The sequence below is a fragment of the Chelonia mydas genome, chromosome 9 (genome assembly GCF_015237465.2).
Source record: "Chelonia mydas isolate rCheMyd1 chromosome 9, rCheMyd1.pri.v2, whole genome shotgun sequence".
Classification (NCBI taxonomy): Eukaryota; Metazoa; Chordata; order Testudines; family Cheloniidae; genus Chelonia; species Chelonia mydas.
Window position 1 is genome coordinate 29,668,443 of NC_057855.1, and position 18,775 is coordinate 29,687,217.

The 18,775-nt window shown below is 42.1% G+C and overlaps 1 protein-coding gene across 10 annotated transcripts in view; it reads left to right on the forward strand.

Annotated features, from left to right (window-relative positions):
- The window catches only part of LOC102930543 (phospholipid scramblase 1), a 52,841-nt gene that overhangs the window by 24,148 nt on the left and 9,918 nt on the right, over positions 1–18,775 (forward strand). For 9 of the 10 annotated variants that reach the window (XM_043521720.1, XM_027817401.3, XM_037908648.2 and 6 more), the window contains exons 6-8: positions 1,404–1,624; positions 8,428–8,589; positions 9,818–9,979. In XM_043521720.1, the coding sequence (XP_043377655.1) occupies positions 1,404–1,624; positions 8,428–8,589; positions 9,818–9,979 (545 nt within the window). Of the gene's footprint in view, positions 1–1,403; positions 1,625–2,435; positions 2,529–8,427; positions 8,590–9,817; positions 9,980–18,775 lie in introns of those variants that run through there. The other variant, XR_006283545.1, reaches the window with a different exon arrangement.

The following is an 18,775-nucleotide window of genomic DNA, read 5'->3' on the forward strand; positions in this document are numbered from 1 at the left end:
TATCAAGTAATTATACATGACTGTTAAACACCAGTCTTATTTAATGATAGAAATTATTCATTTATTCATTGCCTTTTAAAGATGGGGTCTTTATTGATTTGTTTTTTGTCTTTTATATCTTTAATCAATTCTCTACCATAGTACATTTTGGAGAGGCGAGAGGGGGTGACACTGATTCTTAAAATATTGGTTACTTTCAGTATCTCAAACTTATAATATAATTTATGTGAACTTTTAAAAAAATACAAATTGAAATATAAAAAAGTGACAATTTCTAATTTAAAAGTATAATCTTTACATCTAATCTCACTCATTCATGTGATTTCAAACTATCATTTTTACAGATCTCCTTCGCTACATCTGACCTGTCTAATTCAATCTAATCCTATATCTCGGCCTATCTCTCTGACATCTCCTCCTGGAAGTCTTGCTGCTAGCTAACTGATCTTTTCTCCCAAATCCCTTCCACGCTGCTTGTTCTTTGCCATGTTTGGCAACATCATGATCCTGATGTTACTCAGGCCCTTAATATTGATGATGTTGTTGACACCTTCTCTCTTACCCTCTACAACTAGGCTACACCCAAATCTTGCTGCTTTTTCATCCCATAACATTTCTAAGATTCATCTGTTGTTGTTGTTTTTTGTTCAGGTCCTCATCATTTCCTATCTCAATTATTGTAACCACCTACTCATTGGCCTCTCTTCCACACACGTTTTCCCCCTCCAGTCCATTCAAATCACATCTGCTAAAATAATCTTGCTGGTTTACACCTCTGACAGTATTGTGCTACTTTCCAGATCCCTCCGCTGGCTCCAGCTGTTTCACATCAACTTAAAGCTTCTTTTTCTTATTGTCAGGGCCTTTCACAACTCTACCCCTCCCTAGCTGTCTACTTTTGTTTTTTATTGCATTCCTCCCCACTGCCACATCCACTGTGACAGTGGTGCCTGTTTTGTCTGCTCATTTGTCACTTCTCACACAAACACCTCTGTTGCATCTCACCCGTGGAACGCCCTTTCTGAACTGATCATAAGGCCTTCTCCATCCTGAGATACCGTAAGTCTCAGCTGTGCCATAATATCTAAAAGAACTCACCGTTCACATTAATTAGTTTTGAAGGGCAAATGGGAATAGTTAGCAACTTATTCATAATGAAAAAATAATACAATAAAATAATACATTGCAAATATGTATGTATCTCTTATATGATTCCCTCCCCCCAATATGTTAGTAATCTTATTAGATTGTAAGATCTTCAGGGAAAGGGACATGTTTTCCTATGTGTTTATGTAGGGATTAGTACAGTGGGTTCCTGACCCTGATTGGGGCCTCTGCTATTTCTATTAATATTTTTATCTAGTGTATCAACTGAGTAGCTTTTTAATGTTGTTAATTTTCAGTTCTTACTGGTTTTGAAACTAACAACAAATATGAAATTAAAAACAGCTTGGGGCAAAGAGTATATTTTGCAGCAGAGGAAAATGACTGTTGTACTCGAAATTGTTGTGGACCATCACGACCTTTCACCATTAGGATCATTGACAATATGGGTCAAGAAGTGATAACACTGCAGAGACCTCTCAGATGCTCTGCATGTTGTTGTCCTTGCTGCTTGCAAGAGGTGAGATATTCCTTTCTCTTTCTTGCACCTTTAAAAGTTTTCAGAAATTTTCTTTTGTGTCAAGAGGTCAGGTGGGACAAGGTTAACTTCATCTGTAATTTTGTGAGGATCTGTGATTTTTTGTTTGTTTGTTCGTTTTTGTTCTTTGAAGGTTTTTGAAAATTTCTTTCATGACTTTTGTCTCCTGTTTGATAGAATTTCTTGACATTTTGCTATGGGCTTAATGCTGTGTATCCTTCCTTTCGGGAAGTGACATAAATTCCTCAAGACAACAGTGGCTTCCTTGAAAAGTGGGTGTTCAACACTTTTTTAGGACTGGACCCTAATGAGGAACCAACTTAATTCAAAATTTTGATTATTATAAGTGAATTTAGCTTTCTGAATATTGATAATAATAAGTAAAGGAGGACAAAAAGGTACCAGGTTCATGAACCTTTGACCTGACCCTCATTGTAGGAATCTGATACTACTAATTGAATCATGTATAGTTGTTGCCTGATCCTTTTTAATGATTAATAACAATTGTACTGATTGCCAGTTGATACTGATTTAATGAGCTGGAGATAATAGGGTTCTCATCCCAGAATTAGGCTCCACAGAATTAAAACTAACAAGTTCAGTATCTTGTAGGGAACCCCAGGATGTATGGCAAAGCACACTGAAGGCAAAGCAAAGCCTGAGCCACTTTTATTAAAACAATCCGTAAAGACAAGAAAGCTCCAAACCACATACACAAGTAGTAGTAACACATTATTAGGGATATCTTTGGTATCATTCCCTGCATTTGCTCATGTACATCCTTCATATATAGTCTCATCCTTCCTTGGGAACCTTGTGGTGAGAGACAAAGGATCAGCCCTGTCCCTGGCATGCCAAATGAATTTGATGATCCAGAACCCCAAAGGTTGGTGATTGACCCTTCAGCTCTTCGCTGTTATCGGTGATGGAAAGCTTACCCCAGCTACATGGTGGCTTAGTTGTTATATCGTCTGGGCACTGTCATGAATATTCATTCAGATGCCCGTCTTCCGTGTCCAAATCTAACTTCCTTACCCTCCTAATATTGGGGTGCCCTAATCATATAGGTTAACATATTAATGCCTTCTAACTCATTATCATATATGTCACCTATTGCTAAAGCAGGTTTGTGGTTAAACATCTACCAATGATTCTATCCTAAAATACCCAATCCCAGTATCAGTTCAGTGTTCCTGTGGTTGCCTGGTATCATTATGTACCAACTCCTTCTCTTGAGCAAGCTATTCCCAGTTCCCCAAAATCTAGGGTAACTGTTGGGCCATTTTATCTATGCTAAGGGTCATGGACCTGTGACCAGGTGCCTGGGATAGACCACAGTGAGAATGCCACACTCAGGGCAGACTGCAAGAAATAGGACAGACAGTCCCCCAAAACTGGTGGTTTATTCTATATTCAAATTCACCAAACCAGTAGCAAAAGAGCTTCTGCCAGTACCACACTGGTTAACCAGAAGCCAGACACAGTCCCCGTTAGGCATTCCAGCACTTGGCTCCCATCCAGACAACCCAATCTAACATAGTGAGAGGTTATCGAAAACTCATTTTACCATATGTGAGGTTCTTTCTAATCCCAAAGGATCAGACACATACCAAGTCAATATGTATCTCAGATCTTGCCCAAATATCACGCTGTCAGTCAATCCTTAATAAACTAACTAAAGATTTAATAATAATAAAAAAGAGAATTATAAATGGTTAATAGATCATATGCATACAAATGATTGCAAAGTCCTTATGTCAGGTCTGTAGCAGTGAATGAATAGACTGCTTGCTTGTAAAGCCTGGTAACTTCCAAAAGATTGGAAGATCCTCAGTCCGTAGTTCAAGATGCTCCTTTTTGTTGTAAATCCACAGTCCAGCGAATTAGAGTAGGAAAGAAGCAAAATGGAGGTGTCTCAGAGGTCTTTTATATCCTTTGCCATGTGCATGGAAATTTACTGTCCCAAACAAAGCCCACAGTCCAGGTGCATGGAAAATTATTGGCCCAAGATGGAGTCCAGGGTCACATGTCCTTATCACAAGTCCTTACATGCTTTGCTGACTCACAAGGGCAGACATTGCCTGTATTCTTTCTGAGGTGTCCACAGGAAAAGCTTACTGGATGGGATGAATTTCTTCAATGGCCCATTGTGAGCTGAGTGTCCTTAATGGGCCATCAACACATAGCTGTCTAGTCTAGCTGTCTGATGCAAATCTATCTGCAGGGTGTCACCCAGAAATACAACACATGTGTAAGATACAAGTACTCACCCATATTCAGAACTTCAGCTACACAGATGATACATGAATATAAACAAGATAATCATACTTAGCAATTCATAACTTTTCTATTGGTATCTTACATGACATACTTTGTACAAGACTTATGGAAATTCTGGAATAGTGGTAACAGTGATATAAATGGTCACCTTTCTTATACACAGAATCACAAGACCTACTTTACTTATGCTAACTTGCTTAAGCCAGTGTCTTATAGAATACAGGCCTGTAGGTTCCTTGTGTTGCTGCTGAGTAAAATAAAAAGCTAAGCTAGCTCTATGGGCTACACAGTAGGATGGTGTCTTCTGTTTAGAGTCACTATCTGCCCTCCATTTCCACTACAAATTTTTATATGTATATGCAAATAAAATGAAACGCTACATGAGTTTTTTGGAATGTAAAATTATTTTATATTAAGCAAAATCTCAGTTTTAATACTGCTGAGATAGATAAAAACAATATTTAAATTCCTATAATTAAAACACTATTAAATCTCTTACTAGGACAAAGTTAAAGCTTACTCTGGCTTAACTTAATTCACTGCTTTTTGTAGTATTATGGGTCCAGCAACTTTGGGGGTTGGCGGTTTGGGGGGATGGGAACATGTTTTTTTTCTTATTAAACAATGGTAGCATCTGGGACAGTTCTCACAGAATGTTCAGACAAATCTCCTTGAATCGTTTAAGAAACAGTTGTAGTCTTCAAGTGATTTTTTTCCACACTGATTCCACTCTTGGTGCGCATGAGCATGCGATTAGATTCTTTTGAATAGCAGTGTCTGTTGCGAGATCCCTTGCAATTACTGTAGTTTACAGTATGAGAGGCAAGGTGGTCTCAACCACTTCACAGTTCCTTCAGGCTGGACTATGTGGTTTGCAAGTCTCTTCAACATGTTAGCATACGCTTTTTTGTTGTTTGTTTTTTGTTTGCGGCGGGGTGGGGAGGGGGTAATTTCCCCGGTGGAAACAAGGCATTGATAGTTTCTTCCTCCCAACCTCCATATCTAGGACCCAATGCCCCCCGACTTCTCCCTCTGTACACAAGACCAACCTGGTTGAAGGCAAAGCTCCAGGAGTCAAGATCTGTTCCTTCTGAGCCTTGGCAATGTCCATCATTAATGGTCATGCTAGATGCCTCCTTTGGTTAGGTGAGGGGTGTATGCCTCAGCATTGCTCGGCGTGCAAGGCTTTTTCAAAGTACATGCAAAAATCCAAAGAGGGCAGACTGAAGTTGAATCTTTTGGAGACTTCAGTGTGTTATCCAACCCAGGCGAACCAGCTAAGAGGCCACCTCCCACCAGTCAATCTCTTTCCTCAAGTGTTCCTGTAAACTGCTGTGCCAACCTGAGCTCTGGGGACACTCTCTTACATATCCTGTTCCTTTCCTGCTTCAACATTGGTGTGAGACAAAGTCCACAAGGACACTCATACCACAGACTAGGAAAAACTTAGATCTCCCTTGCCACGGGAAAATGGTCCTATCTAAGCCTTGCACATATTGGCCGCCTTGGAGTCATCCCATATGGCAGAAAGCCAGCTGCCCAGACAGTTTCAAGTCATCTCTGAGGCAGCATGTACAATAACTCTAGTACAGACTCCCCAACTGTCCGTAGCAAAGGAAAAGGAAAAGTTCAGCAGGGAGGAACTCTCCTCAGAGCACCAGCAACTATTGGCCATATCTTCGTTGCCTCCAGATGAAGCAATCAACCTCTCCATCCATTCCCTCCATAGGTGAGCTCAGGATCTTTCAGGACCTGATGAGGCAGCGGGCAGGTGCTCTTGACAGACTCCTCAAAAACATCCAGGAGAAGCAGCACAAGCTCTCAGGCATTCTTTAGCCCTCCCAGTCGGGCAGTTGCCCATTAATGAAAGGATAAATCGTTTCTAGAGCCTGCTGAGATCATTTGGCTCACTGTCACCTGCTAGCAAGTGGACAGAAAGTATCAGATAACAACAAAGGGGTTTTAGGGTATTCTTTCCAACATCCCACTCTGGGATCTTTGATCATCCAAGTTGCACAAGATCAGTCTAAAGCAGAGGTGGGCAAACTATGGCCTGCGGGCCCCATCCGGACCGCGGGACCGTCCTGCCTGGCCCCTGAGCTCCTGGCTGGGCAGCACGCAGCGTGGCTGGGTTCGGCATGATAAGGGGGCGGGGAGTGGGAGTTCCAGGGGGCAGTCAAGGGACAGGGAGCAGGGGGTTGTTGGATGGGGCAGCGGTTCTGGGGGGGGCAGTCAGGGAATGAGGAACGGGGGGGCTGGATAGGTGTGGGAGTCCTGGGGGGCCTGTCAGGGGGCGGGGCAGTCAGGGTACAGGGAGCAGGGAGGTTGGATGGGGGTGGGGGTCCCGGGAGGGGGCAGTCAGGGGACAAGGAGCAGGGAGGGTTGGATGGGTCGGTGGGCAGTCAGGGGGCAGGAAGTGGGAGGGGGGGATAGGGGTTGGGGGTCAGACTGTTTGGGGAAACACAGCCTTCCGTACCCAACCCTCCATATAGTTTTGCAACCCCAATGTGGCCCTCGGGCCAAAAAGTTTGCCCACCCCAGTCTAAAGAGCAGATCAGAGGAACTCTGAGAGAAAAGGATCCAAACAAACTGGATCTCCGCAGATGCAAAGTGTATTTATCAGTGAATTTACAAAGTAGAGTTGTGAGCTACCAGGTGCTCCTCTCTAAATACAATTCTCTCTTTTTGCGACTGATTCTGTTAATTGATGGATACGCTTCCCAACAAATATCAGGAAAAACTAACATCTACCTTGGCTGAAGAGTAGCTCATTGTGAGAACAGCACGCCAGGCTGCACTGGACATGTAAGACACAGTAGCAAGAACTATGGTGTCCATGGTCACACAATAAGACACTCCTCCTATCTGCAAATGTGAAGCATTCCCCGAGAAGTCCAAGTGACCACTGAATATCTTCCATTTCAATGGAAAGACATGTTCAGCACTGGTACCAACAAGGCATTGTGCTCATTAAGAAAACAGATAGAGCCCAGGCACAAACAGCATTAGAAACTGAGGCCTCAGTCCTCATTCTGCTGCAGATCCCAGCAACAGTTCCCACTGTGTCCATCAGAACCACTGAGGAAAGGCCTACAGTTCCACCAGTGGTGCTCATCAACCTCACTCTGGCTGTCCCCATAGCAGGGACAAGTGTGAAGGAAGTAGCTTTGACAGGACAGTTAAGAGCCCACCTGGACCATCTCTGAATCAATCCACTTTTCTGTTTGACAACCACCTTTATTATTTTAAATAAGCTTGGGCTGGGATCACCTCTGACGGGTCCTTGAGACCATAAGGAAGGTTTGGGGCTGTTCTAATTCCCTTCCCACCCCTCTTCAGATACCCTTCTCACAGGATACTTCTACAACAAGAAGTCAACTCCCTGCTGCAGTTGGGAGTGATAGGAGGAGGAGGAGATTCTTCAAATTCAGAGCGGGGCTTCTACTCCCATTACTACTTGATCCCAAAGAAGATCAGGGTGGTCATCCTAGCTTTCATCATCCCTGTATTTGATCCCATGAACTGGTTCATGGCTTTCGACCTACACAATGCTTGCTTCCATATCTCAATACTCCCAGCATACAGAAAATTAATGGTGTTTATAATAGAAACATCCTATTATCAGTACAGGGTCCTATCCTTTGGTTTGTCCACAGCCACAAGGTTTTACTAAGTCCTCGCTGTAGTGGTGACAGTATATCTAAGGAGACAAGAAGTCCTGGTGTATTTGTATTTGGATAATTTGGCTGATACGAGGCTCTTCTCCACAAGTCAGAAACTCTAGGCAGAACACCTTAAACCACTTCACCTCCCTCTGCCTCATGATTAGGGCTCTGTGTTTGTCACGGAGGTCGTGAAAGTCACGGATTCCATGACTTTCCGTGACCTTTATGACTTCGCAGCAGCCAGTTTTGCTGACCCAAGGGCCGCCCAAGCAGCTGGCTCCAGAGACAGCAGCTCAGGTGGTCCCGGAGACAGCCATACTGGCCGCTGCTGGAGCAGCTCTGCTGCTGGAGCAGCTCTGCAGCCAGCCAGTGGGGCGGCCCTGCAGCCAGTCATACCAGCCGCTGCTCAGGCAGTCCCTGGGGCCAGCCACACTGGCTGTTGCTCAGGCAGCCCATGACTTTTACTAATACCTCTGGCTAAATTATAGCCTTACTCATGATCAACAAGGACAAAGCAACACTGACTCTGAGACAGAGCATAAAATTTATAGGAACAGTGTTACGATTTTGCCAACTTGGAATCTATCTGCCACAATGGACACTGCTATTCAAAAGAATTTGATTTTGTGAGCATGTGGGCGCATGCACACCAAGAATGTAATCTGTGTTGACATCTTAAAGTACTACAGTTTCTATAGGATATATAACCCGTTCTCTGCATTACAGTATTTCTCTATGCTGAAGATTATTTTACAAGCATTTAAAACAAATTGGAATAATTATGCAGATTCTTAACTTTTATCCCACTTCTGTGTTGTGGTTTTGTTTTTTCTTTTGAAGCTTGAAGTTCAGGCCCCTCCAGGTACACCAGTTGGCTACATAAAACAAAACTGGCATCCCTGTCTGCCTAAATTTACTATTCAAAATGAAGCAAAAATTGATGTATTTAAAATCATTGGCCCATGCGTTGTATGCAGCTGTTGTGCGGATATTAATTTTGAGGTAGGTAACATTGTTTAAAGTGTTTGTATTCCTCTCTTCTGTTTTTAATTAGTTGGTTTTCCTAATAGTTTAATATCTCTAACTGGTCTTATTGTTACTAATGGACCATTTCCCATAAAACTAAGTTGTAATGCATTCAGTAATAACATTTGGTATTTAGATAGTCCAACTGTTTGCATATGAAAATCTTTGAAAACAGTTATCTTAGTAAATAACCCAGGTTTCAAACATTGTCATGATAAATCAACTTTCAGATTACCAAACCATGAGATATTGAATGTTTAGATAATATTTCATCCTTTTTTTTCCCTTTCTTCCTGTTGGAGTGAAGCTTTTAGCGCCAATTAGAGTGTACCTTGCATATATTGCGGTTGTTTTACTGTGGTGGTGTTGAAATCTCTTTAATGTTTATTGAATTAACAGTGGAAAATATCATTACATTATCTTACTTTAGGTAGTAAAAATAGATTCAGTATACACTTTTGAATAGATTCAATACATAATTTTCCCTTAGTACTGTATTTTTAAGTATATTAATTAAATGACAACTTTCTAGAGCCACTGACTTAATTGTTCAGTACTTGATGTAAATGATCAAAATGGATCAGCATAAGTGGATCTTGTAATTTTATTATACATTATTTAATTCTGTAATTAATTAATTCTTAAACTAATGAAGATTTAATGAATCCTATTTTCATATTCCAGATACTAGTTTATTCTAAAACAATGTATAGTAATCATAAGCAAGAGTTTGCAAAATCATTCTAAGCAAGCCTAGTAGCCACTATGTTCTTCAGAATAGCCATTTTACATGGCTTTGAACACTGAAACCAGTTTTCAAAAGACATAATGTTGACATATGTCTTCTCCCCTACTTTGGAAAATTATCATGTAATCTTTTAATATCCACGTAGACACCTGACACTGGGTGAAGGAACCTTGATTTACAGCTCTTCTAACAGTGTTGCCCTGCAACCTTCTCCATTACTGTGCTGTACTGTGTAGTTAGCACTGATATGAGCCCAAGTTCTAGCCTAGGATTTGCGCCCATGATTTACTGATGTAGAGTCGAGATTACCACAATATTGAATACCACATGCTGTAGTACATATAACAACCAATATAAATGTGAATATCCTGAAGTTTTTGAATGAGCATTTAAAATGATCATACAAAATCTTTTTAATTATGAGTGGCAGACTTTCTTTTTTTTATTTCAAACTAGGTGAAGTCGATGGATGAAAGTTCTGTAGTCGGAAGAATTTCTAAGCAGTGGAGTGGATTTGTGAGAGAGGCATTTACAGATGCTGATAATTTTGGAATCCAGTTTCCACTGGATCTTGATGTTAAGATGAAAGCTGTCATGATTGGTGCCTGCTTCCTCATTGTAAGTCTGCCAATCCACTAACTTTAAACAATGAATATATATGCTCATTTCTGTTCATCTATATGTTAAATTGCACTGGGATATGACTTGATCCTGGGCTTATTGAAGTTAACAACAAAGCTCCCATTGACTTTGAGGGTGCAGGATCAGGTTCCTAGGAGGCATGACAAATGAATTATTTCAGATAATGGAATTACATTTGGTGCAATTGGAAGTATAAAATTACATTTAGGAATACACTTATTTATTGCTGATATGCCCGCTCTTGTAAAGTTTCACACCGTTTCTATGCCATAGGGAACCAGTTATCACTGCATGGCTTCTTTGAAGCTGCTGTAGGAGCCATTCCATTAATTAGCTGACATTTACTAAACAAAGAGCAGAGCAACTTGTCCCTTCCCTTGAAGACTACTGTAACCATGACACGTCTGGTTTCTGCTAGATGTTTACTGTCAAGCTTGAGTTTTCTGAAAATGGGGAAGAAAACTGGAAGGAAGGAGAGAGGCATATGCATCAGCTCAGGGATGGAAATGTCAACAATCCACCTTGCTCTGTAGCAGCAATCTTTATCAGACCATTATTGATTAACCAGAGCCTTTTCTTACTTGGCCATGTTGTTTTGTGTGACTTTGTCATGCAGATAAAAATACTGGAAACAGCCCTGCTTAGAGACAACAATTTGGCAAAGCACGCAAGCATGTATTTTAAGTCCCATTGATTTTAATGGAACTTAATCAAATGATTGGTACAGGGATGGAATTAATCATATGCTTATGTGTTTTGCTGAATGGGCCCAAAATGCACAAAGCATTATAAAGCACAAATAAATTGTTTGCATGTGTGTGCTGTGTCTTTTTGTTTTTCGCTGGGTTTTTATGTTTTGCATGTGTGTAGCTAGTCGATTTCTCTGATTGTGGGTGGCCAAAAAAAAAAAAAGATTGGTGGAAGTTAAAGAATGGGAATCAATGTTTAAATTCCAGGCCATGTCAAAGAACGAGGTTTCAGATTTCTATGAAGTGAGGGAAAGTTAAGGAAGTACCCACTCCAATACCTCATCCACATGCTTCTTAGAGTTGTTGCTCAGCTATTGTTTAGCTACTAAATTCCCCTCCAACACAGACACTGACCTTCCCCCCTCCAATAAAAAAAGCTGTTTTTCTTCATTGTGGGCACTTTAGTTTGCGGGCAAAATGACAGCTGTGATGTCCTGTCCCTGTAGTTCCTCCAATTTTCTCTATCTCCTCAGTGACAGGCAAGATTAACTAGATTTCCTTCCTGGAGAAAATGGCAACAACATTTTATTTCAAATTTCTGCTTAACAATTCAGTAGAATTCCAAGCTATGTCCTAGGACTGTTCTATCTTTTGGTGAATTTTCCCCCTCAGCTTCACTTCCCCTTCTGAGATGCTACATTGATTGGTGCCCCTGCAGGCTCCAGAGAGAAAACTAGACCAAGGAATCTTAAAGGCAAAAAAGAAAAAGAAAAAAGTCAGTCTGGTGCTTTAACCCACAGTCTCTTCTCTCCCAGTGCCTCCTTTATCAAGTTTCTCTTTGGGAAGTTTAGCCACATCTGTGGCCAGAAGTGAATTTTCCCCTTAGCCCCATTATATATGGGGTCACAGTGCAACTTACCTGGGCAGGAGAGGAGCCAGGAAGGATTAGGGAACCTGGTTATGCTGGACATAATGAAGGCACTGGTCTCAGCTGCCCACTCTGGCTGAAGACCCCTCTGCTTCTATCCCCCCGGCTAAAGAGAGAGGCAAGATTGAAAAAGCTGACAAAGGTACAAAAACGCTCAGGCCTGTGGATACCCAGAGTAGTACTTCAGAGCTGCAGCTGCCCCTCCCTTCCGGTTTAGAACTCAATGTATCAGGGGTTGGACAAATCAGCAGGCCCAAGACAAATAAAAGGGATGATCTCTAGAACTTGCACCAGCAGCCACACCCCTGTCTGTGGAGTTCAGCCACTTTCTCCCGCTCCACCTCTCCTTGGACCACAGATGGAGGGCTTTGTACACAACATAGATGCTGCTGATGCTGGATTGTCGTAAGGGGACTTCAAGCCTAGACCCTTTCCCATGCTACCAGCTCTATAACAAGCCTCCGAAGATTTTCCAATGGATATCCTAAGCTGGCACCTCCAAGAGAAATGCAGACTCTTCTGATTGCTTTGCAGAAGAGAAGTGTGAAATTTCTGACTTCTGGGAAATCTGTTCTCAAATCTCACTCCCTCTGGAGAGACTGAGAAAGTGCCCCAGTGCTCGAGGGCTGACAATGTCTCCCTTTGATGGTAGGGAGAGCCCTAATCATCTGAAATGTTTTTGGGACAATCTGAAATCTTTCTTAGCACAATTTCACTCTTCCTTCTGAAGCAGAATCATAGGGACAATCTTCCAAAGGGGAAATAAATAAAATCTACATCTGGTACCCCTGCTTACCTTAGGAGTACAGAATGGCAGATTAAACCCAATAAAGACCAAGCCACAGACCTGAGCAGATTCCTCTATACACACTAAAAATGATCAAAGTAATAAAACATATATGTTAAATAATCCTAACAGTCTTTGAGGAACAGTGCTGTGAAACTGTGCTCAGGAGGTCTGTGGCTACTCTAAACAAATGATAGCTGTATCTTTCTTCTTGTACTTCCTGGGATGATATCATAAGAATGTGAGAAGTGCTTTCAGCCACACCTAGAAGTTTAGGAAAGTGCTGAGCTGTCATTCCCAACTGTCACTGAGTTACCATACCCTACCACAGCTGCCATTTCCGCTTCCCCTGCAGCTGATGGTGGAGTGACAAAAGAAAGAACAGTCCAGATGTGAACAAACGGTTGGCCCACCGTTAACTTATTTCTAGCCTCCCTGGCCTCAACTTTAGGGCCATAGAGTTGCTCAGGCAGTCATACAAGCCTAGACCAATAGCGCAACAGTTTTACAACCAACAATCTTATGAACTAACCTGTAAAAAGCAAAAGGTTCAGAAGTCCGATCTCCCTAGACCTTCTGTCGCAACAACATCGGTCCCATGCCAGCCTCCATTGAAAAGATATTTTTGATGGGAGTTCGAGAGCTGCAAACCAGTGATGCCAACACCTGCCGATTCCCCCACACTCTGTGGGAATTTTCTAGGACTCTTTCCACATCTGGATTTCAAAAACAACAGGCAAGTGGGGGTACTAAACATTATCCATTCTGGCTATACTATCGAATTTACCTCCCGGCCTCCTCCAAACCCCCCATCCCCACCCCTTTTCAGGGGCCATTTTCATAAGGAGATTCTCAAACAAGAAGTAGAATCCCTCTTTCAAGTGTGGCTTCAAACTGTACTCACCAAACAAACAGTCCGTGAATGCCATATAACTGCGTCCACCAAGGTTTTTATTTCATAGATATTTAGGTCAGAAGGGACTATTATGATCATCTAGTCTGACCTCCTGCACAACGCAGGCCACAGAATTTCATCCACCACTCCTGCAAAAAACCTCTCACCTATGTCTGTGCTATTGAAGTCCTCAAATTGTGGTTTAAAGACTTCAAGGAGCAGCGAATCCTCCAGCAAGTGACCCGTGCCCCATGCTACAGAGGAAGGCGAAAAACCTCCAGGGCCTCTTCCAATCTGCCCTGGAGGAAAATTCCTTCCCGACCCCAAATATGGCGATCAGCTAAACCCTGAGCATATGGGCAAGATTCACCAGCCAGATACTACAGAAAATTCTTTCCTGGGTAACTCAGATCCTACCCCATCTAATATCCCATCACAGGCCATTGGGCCTATTTACCATGAATATTTAATTACCAAAACCATGTTATCCCATCATACCATCTCCTCCATAAACTTATCGAGTTTAATCTTAAAGCCAGATAGATCTTTCGCCCCCACTGCTTCCCTTGGAAGGCTGTTCCAGAACTTCACTCCTCTGATGGTTAGAAACCTTTGTCTAATTTCTAGTCGAAATTTCCTGGTGGCCAGTTTATATCCATTTGTTTTTGTGTCCACATTGGTACTGAGCTTAAATAATTCCTCTCCCTCTCTGGTATTTATCCCTCTGATATATTTATAGAGAGCAATCATATCTCCCCTCAACCTTCTTTTAGTTAGGCTAAACAAGCCAAGCTCCTTGAGTCTCCTTTCATAAGACAAGTTTTCCATTCCTCGGATCATCCTAGTAGCCCTTCTCTGTACCTGTTCCAGTTTGAATTCATCCTTCTTAAACATGGGAGACCAGAACTGCACACAGTATTCCAGGTGAGGTCTCACCAGTGCCTTGTATAACGGTACTAAAACCTCCTTATCCCCACTGGAAATACCTCTCCTGATGCATCCCAAGACCGCATTAGCTTTTTTCACGGCCACATCACATTGGCGGCTCATAGTCATCCTATGATCAACCAATACTCCAAGGTCCTTCTCCTCCTCCGTTACTTCTAATTGATGCGTCCCCAGCTTATAACTAAAATTCTTGTTATTAATCCCTAAATGCATGACCTTACACTTCTCACTATTAAATTTCATCCTATTACTATTACTCCAGTTTACAAGGTCATCCAGATCCTCCTGTATGATATCCCTGTCCTTCTCTAAATTGGCAATACCTCCCAGCTTTGTATCATCCGCAAACTTTATTAGCACACTCCCACTTTTTGTGCCGAGGTCAGTAATAAAAAGATTAAATAAGATTGGTCCCAAAACCGATCTTTGAGGAACTCCACTGGTAACCTCCCTCCAGCCTGACAGTTCACCTTTCAGTAGGACCTGTTGTAGTCTCCCCTTTAACCAATTCCTTATCTACCTTTCAATTTTCCTATTGATCCCCATCTTATCCAATTTAACTAATAATTCCCCATGTGGCACGGTATCAAACGCCTTACTGAAATCTAGGTAAATTAGATCCACTGCCTTTCCTTTGTCTAAAAAATCTGTTACTTTCTCAAAGAAGGAGATCAGGTTGGTTTGGCATGATCTACCTTTTGTAAAACCATGTTGTATTTTGTCCCATTTACCATTGACTTCAATGTCCTTAACTACCTTCTCCTTCAAAATTTTTTCCAAGACCTTGCGTACTACAGATGTCAAACTAACAGGCCTATAGTTACCCAGATCACTTTTTTTCCCTTTCTTAAAAATAGGAACTATGTTAGCAATTCTCCAATCATACAGTACAACACCTGAGTTTACAGATTCATTACAAATTCTTGCTAATGGGCTTGCCATTTCATGTGCCAATTCCTTTAATATTTTTGGATGAAGATTATCTGGGCCCCCCGATTTAGTCCCATTAAGCTATTTGAGTTTCTCTTCTACCTCAGATATGGTAATGTCTACCTCCATATCCTCATTCCCATTTGTCATGCTATCATTATCCGTAAGATCCTCTTTAGTCTTATTAAAGACTGAGGCAAAGTATTTGTTTAGATATTGGGCCATGCCTAGATTATCCTTGACCTCCACTCCATCCTCAGTGTTTAGCAGTCCCACTTCTTCTTTCTTTGTTTTCTTCTTATTTATATGGCTATAGAACCTTTTGCTATTGGTTTTAATTCCCTTTGCAAGGTCCAACTCTACTTGACATTTAGCCTGTCTCACTTTATCCCTACATGTTCTGACCTCAATAAGGTAGCTTTCCTTGCTGATCCCTCCCATCTTCCACTCCCTGTATGCTTTCTGCTTTTTCTTAATCACCTCTCTGAGATGCTTGCTCATCCAGCTTGGTCTACAACTCCTGCCTATGAATTTTTTCCCCTTTCTTGGGACGCAGGCTTCCGATAGCTTCTGCAGCTTTGATTTAAAATAATCCCAGGCCTCCTCTACCTTTAGATCCATAAATTCTTCAGTCCAATCCACTTCCCTAACTAATTCCCTTAATTTTTGAAAGTCAGCCCTTTTGAAATCAAAAACCCTAGTTGCAGATTTATTTTTGTTAATCCTTCCGTTCAGTTTGAACTGAATTAGTTCATGATCACTTGAGCCAAGATTATCCCCTACAACCATTTCTTCTATGAGGTCCTCACTACTCACCAAAACCAAATCTAAAATGGCATCCCTCTAGTTGGTTCAGCAACTACTTGATGAAGGAATCCATCAGCTATCACATCTAGGAAAATCTGAGCCCTATTATTATTATTAGCACTCGTCCTCCAGTCTATATCTGGGAAGGTAAAGTCTCCCATGATCACACATTTTCCATTAGTATTTACTTTATTAAAAACATTAAAAAGGACTCTATCCATATCCAAATTAGATCCCGGGGGTCTATAGCACACCCCAAGCACTATCCCAGGGGAGGCTCTAATAGTTTTCTTCCCCAATGTAATTTTTGCGCAGACAGACTCTGTCTTATCCATTTCATCGCTTCTTATTTCTTTACATCATCTCTGCTATGATGGAGGAATCCCCAGCAGGTATGCATGAGTGTGCCATTCCTTTCCCCCTCACTAGATGGGATATCATTATGGATGCATCTCTTTTAGGCTGGGGGGCTTGCAATGCAGGGCACTTGGACTTCACAAGAGACCAGGATTCACATCAGCAATCTGAAAGTGAGAGTCCAGGAAGCTTGCAAAGCCTTTTTCCCATTCATTCAAGATATCCATATCCTCATCATGTCGGACAATATGACAACTGATTTTTACATCAACAAGAAAGGACAAGTGAGATCCTTTCCCCTGTGTGCAGAAGCAGTCACCCTATGGAAATATCGCAACAGCAATCAAATCACCCTGTTGGCAACTTACCTTCCAGGGGATCAGAATGCGCCGGTGGACTCCCTCAACAGACACTTTGCTATCAACCACAAATGAGAGTTACATGACTCCATGGTAGACAGTATTTTTGCTCTGTGGGGAACCCCTGCAAGGGACCTGTTTGCCTCTCAAATGAACAAATTGCAACATACTGCTCCAGAGAAGCCATAGTCATCTTCTCTCAGGGCAAAAATCTCCTCTTTCCATGGTCAAACCATCTATGCCTTCCCTCCCTTGCCACTCCTACCTCAGGTCTTATGGAATATTTTGTCAAGACAAGGCACAAGTCATCATCATCAGCCTCCAGTGATCCAGACTGTTTTGGTTCCCAAGTCTCTGATGCATGTTGTCTCTGTCGCTGATCAACATTCAGTCTTCTTCCAATCTCCTGTCCCGGGGAAAGGCAACATCAAGCATCCCATCTCCCAAGCACTCCATCTCAGGGCTTGGTTTTTGGATAGGTGTAAATAATACAGCATTTGTGTTCTGAAGCTATGCAAAGCATTCTTATTACCAGTAAAAAAGATTGCACTAGAAAATGCTACACTGACAAATGGAAGCATTTCTCTTGTGGGAGCAACAAAAACGTGTATTCCCCTTATTTTGGACTCTTCCCCCCCCCCCCTTCAAAACAGTGGGTCTTTCCATCAACTCTTTACGAACCACCTGGCAGCAATCACTGTGTACCACCCACCTTCACATGGTTACTCAATTTTTGCTCCTGCATTGACTACCAGTTTTTGGAAAGGTCTGCTCAGAGTCTTTCTGCCAATAAGGAAACTTACTCTTCAATGGACTTTAAATCTTGTTCTTTCAGTGCTCGCTATCCCTTTGAACCACTAGATATGTGTTCCATGTCTCATGGATAGAAGAAGATTGCATTTGTGGTAGCCATCACTTCAGCCAGGAGGGTGGCTGAGCTCAGAGCACTGATGGCAGATCTGCCTTACGCTATATTCCCTAAAGACAAAGTCCCATTGCATTTACATCCCAAGTTCACCGCCAGAGTAGTTTCAGAGTTTCATCTGAAGTAGTCAGTTCGCTTACCTGTGGTTGTTTTTTTTTCCCCCCAAAACCACATGCCTCTGAAGAAGAGAAGAGACTTCATTCCCTCGATATGTGATGAGCCTTAGGGTATGTCTAGGCTTAAAATGCTACAGTGCGCCTATGTAGCACTTCAGCGTAGACACTCACTATAGCAACGGGAGGGGTTCACCCATTGCTGTAGTTGATCCACCTCCCCGAGAAGCAGTGGCTAGATTGACAGAAGAATTCTTCTATCGACTTAGCGCTGTCTACGCCGGGGGTTAGGTTGGTATAACTGTGTCTCTTAAGGGTGTGAATTTTTTACACCTCTGAGAGAAGTGGTTATGCTGATGTAAACTCTCAGTGTAGACCAGCCCTTGTCCTTTTACCTACAAGAGACAAAACCAATCAGAATATCTCCCAGATTGTTTATTGCTGTAGCAGAAAGCGTTCAAGGTCAAGCTATGTCTTCTCCGAGGATATTTAAATGGATCCTGGTCTATTTCTTACCCTGCTATAAGCTGTCTAATATTCATCCTTCTCATGGGGTGTGGGCTTATTCTACAAGAGCACAAGCAACATCGGTGCTGTTGCTTCTAGAAGTACCTCTGCGTCACATTTGCAGAGCAGCTACTTGGATTTCCAGCCACACATTTGTGAGGTGATATGCTTTAGTACAGGACTCCTCCACTGATGCATCTTTTGGGATGATGGGGATTCAGACAGCTCTGCCACCTGCAACCTTGCACCCTCCTCCTACGTGAGTACTGCTTGTCTGTCACTCACAGTGGAGTACACATAGGGACCAACACTCAAAGACAAAGAGAGGTTCTTCACGATGTGAGATCCTTATATGTATTTCACTACCCACCCTCCTTCCCTTTTGCTTTAGGTTGTTCTTGGATTGTAGTAGAGAAGGAAATGTCACCTGGGCAAGGATGAGACAACCTACCTTTCATACACTTTAGGAAAAGGCGAAGTGCAACCCTTGATCAATAAGATCCAAGCCCTCCAGACATGCCCTATGC